At 47.8% G+C, this 6,088-nt stretch overlaps 2 protein-coding genes across 2 annotated transcripts; both read left to right on the top strand.

Annotated features, from left to right (window-relative positions):
- The first annotated feature begins 1,013 nt into the window (after nt 1–1,013).
- Nucleotides 1,014–1,700, top strand: LOC148018782 (uncharacterized). The gene is made up of 2 exons (XM_087701252.1): nt 1,014–1,301; nt 1,392–1,700. The coding sequence occupies exons 1-2, from the start codon at nt 1,014–1,016 to the stop codon at nt 1,698–1,700; spliced, it is 597 nt and encodes a 198-aa protein (XP_087557378.1).
- Nucleotides 1,701–2,708: 1,008 nt separating this feature from the next.
- On the top strand, nt 2,709–3,412 carry LOC148018781 (uncharacterized). Its single transcript, XM_087701086.1, has 3 exons — nt 2,709–2,940; nt 3,037–3,138; nt 3,231–3,412. Exons 1-3 carry the CDS (start codon nt 2,713–2,715, stop codon nt 3,285–3,287), a joined length of 387 nt encoding a protein of 128 aa, XP_087557212.1. The 5' UTR covers nt 2,709–2,712; the 3' UTR covers nt 3,288–3,412.
- The last annotated feature ends 2,676 nt before the right edge of the window (nt 3,413–6,088 follow it).

The raw sequence follows: 6,088 nt of genomic DNA, 5'->3' as shown, positions 1-6,088 counted from the left end.
ATATGTCAGGTTTGTGAACAGAATGGATTTTAATTAGCGTGGACATTTTGAAATTTGAAAAGTGACCATTATTCTTAATGCTTTCTCATTTGTGGCAGTTTGTCCTACCGATCGCGATCGCGGGATGCCTAACTCCAGAAATTCGCGGGGCCATTTACAAGCTGTCGACTTTGGTGCAATGGATCTCACAGAAAGAGATTAAGACGTCCTCTATTGAATCCGCAAGGCGGGGAGCAGTTGAGACGGTCTGTCTCTTTGAGAAATACCTGCCCACTAGCATGCTCACGATACAAGTTCACCTTCTTGTGCATCTTGTGGACGAAGTGGAGATTGCCGGACCTGTCCATACGCGATGGATGTTCTTCCTGGAGCGCTTCATGAAAACCCTGAAAGGCTTTGTGCGACAACGAGCTCATCCGGAAGGTAGCATGGCGGAGGGTTGGTTGGTGTCAGAGGCATTAGTGCATATCTCACAATGGCTACCAACGGTGGAACCAGACAATGAAATGCTATGGACGCTCAAGGACGATGACAGGCTGACTGGAGATGTGGTGGTTGGAAATGGGGTAGAAAAAAGAATGGATGCCTCAATGGAAGAGAAAGTGAATCGCTTTTGTATGTTGCACCATGCCTCCATGGAGACGTGGCTCGCCAAGTACCAGATTGCAAGGCAAGATCGAGAGGAAGCGCGAGCTGAATTCCGACGCAGTACGCGTCACCGACCGATTCGATATCCCGAAGGCATGGAGGAGATGCCGCGGTTTATGTCAACACGATGGTTGCATGGAGCCTTGATCGCAGCATCCAGCGAAGGGGCAGAGGTCTCAATGGAGGAGTGGGAGTTCTCGAGGGGATGTAGTCCAAAGGTAATGAGGGGTTTAGAATGTGTCGTATCTGAATTTGTTTGCTACATCTAATTTGAGTGTTTCAATGTGCAGTACAAAATATATAGTGCAGCGTGGTCGCGCGGACGGCATTTTCGGGTGGAGCGTATTGACAAAATGCGCTCCACAATGGACTGTGGTGTCATGGCAAGGTTTGAGCAAGAGAGCCGGCGACGAGCAACGGATCCGAACACGGTTGTGGATGAGATGGAGTATTTTGGGAATTTGCAAAGTATTATTACGGTGGATTACCGTAGCTTCTCCATGATAATATTCGATGTGCAGTGGTTCAAAGTGGTACTTGGAGGAGCTGGCGCAACGGTTCGACGAGGTCCATCTGGATTTCTCGAAATAGATTCCGAAAAAAAATGGACGGATTTGCGCGACACCTTTGTGTTGCCGGCACATTGTGAACAGGTAATCTTCTAGTCATTTGCTTGCTAATTGTAATACGACATGCTTTATGTCACAATGGTTTGAAGACGGTTTGTAAGTGTTTGTGAACAGGTAATCTTCTATCCAAATCCCCGACAACCTCGATGGTGGTATGTTATACCTTCAACTCCTAGAGGTGCGAGAGTATACGATCAAAGCGATGTTCCAGGCATAGATGAAGAATATATGCAAATAGAGGGATCGAAATTACAAGGGGTGGAGGCCACCGCAAGCTTGGAGACCGCATCGGCTAACAATGATGGAAATACAGAAGTCGTAGAATTTTTTGAGAACGAGGCAGACTCGTTCTTTTGTGGTGACATGTCTATCGACCTTCCAGTGTATGCAGAGTTATGTCAGGAGATTAACATGGGACCATAGAATACTTCATTCTTGGAGAATTGTATTACTCAATTCGTTGTTTAGATCTTCCATAAAGGTAGATAAGATATGCATTTTAAGATGGATTTTTCAAAAATGATTTATATTAATGCGCTTTGTATAGTTTCAATTGATTATTCTAACATTATTTTTTATCTCTGCAGGTATCTTTATTTTCAGGATGAGTCGAGGGATGAGCGATGAGGAGTTTCAGGAGATGATGGCACGTATGTCTCCAGATCAGCTCGCGAGATTCAGAGAGATAGCAGATCAGGAGCTGTCTCGTTCTTCGTCAGGGCGCTCTGCTAGATCAGCTTCAGTGCGATCAGATGCTTCAGCTTCGAGCAGACGATCTCGACGCTCGCGACTTGGGCCAGAGGGAGGGACTCCGACTGCAGGAGGATCAGGGGGGTGCTGCTGTGGAGACACGGACGCGGTGTCTCCGTCTCGTCGTTCAGCTAGAGCTCGGTCACCTCCAGGATTTGTCACACCTGTGGGGACGTCCACTCCAGTTACTCCGGCTTTTGCGCAGCCGTCGGCAGATGTCACGCCTTTTGGTGGCACTCCTTTTGGTGGCACCCCCTCTGGTGGCACTCCTTTTGGTGGCACCCCCTCTGGTGGCACTCCTTTTGGTGGCACCCCCTCTGGTGGCACCCCTTTCAGTGGCACTCCGGGAGAGGGTACCCCCGTCGGTACACCGGATGTTCAGGGGTCTCCTGGATATGCCCAGGAGCGTGGACGGAGATGGGAGAGGGCCCATACGAGGCACACTCCTAGGGATTATGGATACCTAGTGGATGGCAGGTCAGGAGCTATCATCATGAATGATGAGGGGAGGAGGGTGATAGCTCGCATGAGGGAGTTGTGCCAACAAGTTTTTCGGCACAACGTCCTGGATCATTGGAGGAACATACCGGAGGGGAGCAAGGAGTACATAGTAGCATCCTTGCATGAGGAGTTCCCGGTGCCAGCCGCAGTGGATAGATTCTCTACGGGCTGGATGATGGATTGCATGCGTGCATACATGTCACATAGACGATCCGACGCACGCAAGGCAATCAAGAGTGGGGCTCCAAAGCCCGAGTGGTTAGATGCAGAGGACTGGCGCCGACTGAGGGAGGAGGCTACAAATTCGCCAGGACGTTGGAGTCAGCAGCGGGAGGCGGCGAGGGCACGAATCGAGGCCGGATCGGTACATCATCTTGGGAGTGGCGGCCACAGGACATATTTGGAGGACTTTGTAAGTTTCTCTTTTGTTTTGCTTATTTGTTTTTTTGAGATATTATTTGTACTGACAATCATATTTCTAACAGTTAGCATTTTGTTTTCTTTGCAGCACTCCATTACAAATCGCGATCCGCAAGGCCTTGAGACTCAATATGCAGAGAGGCACGGTCTCAGATCATTGATCGACCGATTGTACAGACGCGGCGGCGCAGTAAGTCTCTCATCTTTCATGTCCGTAGTTACCATGAGATATTTGAATGCATTATTGTATGGTGGATTGATATGTTGTTTCTTTTTCTGCAGAATCCGTTTGATGCTCCTTTGCAGAGGGACGAGCTTTCGGGGGACGACGATTTGTAGCTCGCCCTCGGATCCTTAGCGCTCACATACCTTTAGTTTTTAGTCGCCCGATCTATGTAGACATTTTCTATGTATTAGTGATATTGTTTTATGATTGTACCAATCGCATTTTATGCGATATCATGTATTTATTTCATCTATCAGTTTTATGATTTCAGTATAGATTCTTTTTGTTTGCAAACGCTTTGTATGCAGCAGTGCAGAAACTATTTTGTATGGCTCTCATACAGCACACAGTGCTATATGTGGCAGGGCAGCTTGCTGCCCTGCCACAAAATTTTTTTTTCCTCTGTTACCGTCGCTATTTGCGTCGCAAATTTACTGCAGGCGTCGCTATTGTCGTCGCTATCAGCGTCGCAAATTCTACATAACCGTCGCTATATGCATCGCTATTTGCGTCGCTATATGCGTCGCATTTGCGACGCATATAGCGACGCAAATAGCGACGCATATAGCGACGCTAATAGCGACGCATATAGCGACGCTAATAGGGACGATTCCATGGCGTCGTCAATAACGACGCTTTTTGCGACGACGGGGGCAAATTTTGTTGTTTGTATTTTCGTCGCTTTAAACGTCGCTATAAGGTCTATATCTTGTAGTGAATATCCGTTGATTCTTGGTACAAGGGACAAGAGGGGTAGCCGTAATAGTCTTTTTCATTGACAAGGCAACCAAAGATAGCACCTATGCATCCTTTGAGTCCATTCTCGGTACAAGGGATAGGAGGGGCAGCAGTAATAGCACCAACAACCTGTCCGCTAGCATTATGTTGAGGTGTCTAAGTTCCAAGACCTTTTGGTCACTGCAGATCATTGATGACATAGTCCTTGAAGTCCTTCGCCACAAGAAGGTTGTGCACCATGAAATTCCACAATTGGTACCTTGTGCCATCAAGCTTTTCCTCTTGAGTGGGGACACCAAGGATTCTACTATGATCATTATGCCCTTGATGTGCCATGCTATCAATGATGCACGAAAATCAGCAACAAAATACTTCAATGCTAAGTATAGAATGTACTTTATCGAGTACTAAAAATCCCCATGGGATTAGAATGCAAGTACCAAACTATCACAAATATTGCCAAAAGTGCCTAAAGTCTCACAAATCAGCACTCCGGCTACAAATGATAGCAATGCACTATTGTACCACACATGCCTCAAAATGCATGCCAAAAAATACAATTTATAGCAAGTTAATGTTGAATCTCACCAAATTTTATAGAATTTCCCTAAATTTTGTTACCAAATTTGATTGTCACAACAATTTAATCAATTATACCACTTGTTATCTGCCTTGGAATGCGTGTCAAGCAAAAGCCCCACATTGGGATGCGTGCAACCACTGAACAACAGCTAGAATTCACATTGTGATGCAGGTTGGAGCCTCTAGACCAAAACGCCCCAAATTTCTTATGTAAATTGGAAAGAAATTGCACAATGTCGGGTTGTCAATGGATGTAGATTCACGCATTGGAAGCCGAATCGAGCAAGAGCCTCCAATTTTGGGCACCTCGGGATGGGCACCTCGGGATGCGCACCTCGGGATGTAGATTGGGACCCTCAACTGGGTTGAGGTTAGTGGTGCTTGTTGATGTTCTGGTTGAATAGGCAGTGCTAACGCTAGTTGAGAGTGGTGGCAGCTATTGTGTAGGGTGGCTACTACTGGCGGTGGCACTTCAGGTGGGTGGTAGCTACAAGGGAAGGCACTGGCAGTGGGGCGCAGTGTTGTTAGCGCAGGAGGAGAAGCGGATGGTGGTGGAGTTGGACAGGCACTATACAAGAGAGTGGACCTGTGACTGTCGTCTTGTGGATGCAGCAGGCTAAACGGATGGTGGGTGTTAGCTACAAGGGAAGGCACTGGCAGTAGGGCGTAGTGTTGTTGGCGCAGGAGGAGAAGCGGATGGTGGTGGGCAGGCACTATACAAGAGAGTGGATCTGTGACTGTTGTCATGGGGATGCAGCAGGCTAAACGATGCTGGCGTTGGTTGGCAACGCAAGCACGGCTAGCATGATGACGGTCCAAGCAGTGGTGGTTTTTCGAGGCATTGTAGGCATTGCAAGCAATCGTAGTGCTAGGTGCGATAGGAGTAGGTGGCGGGTGGCCTTGGGTGGACTTTGCGGGGGCAGAATTGGCACAGGCGATGCCTTTGGCTCTGCTAGCGTGGAGAGCAGTGTTGCCATGCAATAGGGTCTACAAGAGTTTCGGCCTATGCAGGCACCTTGAAGGTGGCAACAACCGATGAACCTCAGCCCAGCTGAGATGTTCACCCTCGCATGGAGAAAGGCTGATGGCAGGAGGACCTTAGGCCCAGGCAACAGGGTTTGGAGGAGGAGTTCATGTACCTTGAAGGTGGCAACAATACACGAACCTTAGCTGAGCTGAGCTGTTCATAGCTCCCTCTCTCCCTCGCATGGACAAAGGCTGATGGTAATAGGACATTGGGCGGAGTGGCACTGGTTGGCCATTGGCTAAACAGAATCCGCATATGAGTTGCTTTTGATACCAAATGTTAGAAATTGCTCCAGCTATGGAGAAATAAATGAGAGATAGTGACAACGAGTGAGTTGAAGCAAGAGTGTGTTGAGTGTATTTGCTAAACTAAAAGATAGAGTGAAAGGACATCACTAAGTTAGGTCATGGGTTGAGCTAATCAGCCTTCCACCAACTAACTAGAGTTAGGCAAACTTACTCTAGTCCCTAGTTGTTGAGATGACAAGCTCAACACATGTGGACATGGATGATGGACCGCCTGGTTAGATGGGTCCACACGTCTACACTTAGCACGTCGGTGGTCATT

This window comes from Lygodium microphyllum, chromosome 20 (assembly GCF_053477565.2).
Source record: "Lygodium microphyllum isolate KBCC chromosome 20, Lygodium_microphyllum_v1.1.10, whole genome shotgun sequence".
Taxonomy (NCBI): domain Eukaryota; kingdom Viridiplantae; phylum Streptophyta; class Polypodiopsida; order Schizaeales; family Lygodiaceae; genus Lygodium; species Lygodium microphyllum.
The sequence above is the reverse complement of the archived record's forward strand: the minus strand, read 5'-3'. Positions and strand labels throughout refer to the sequence as shown.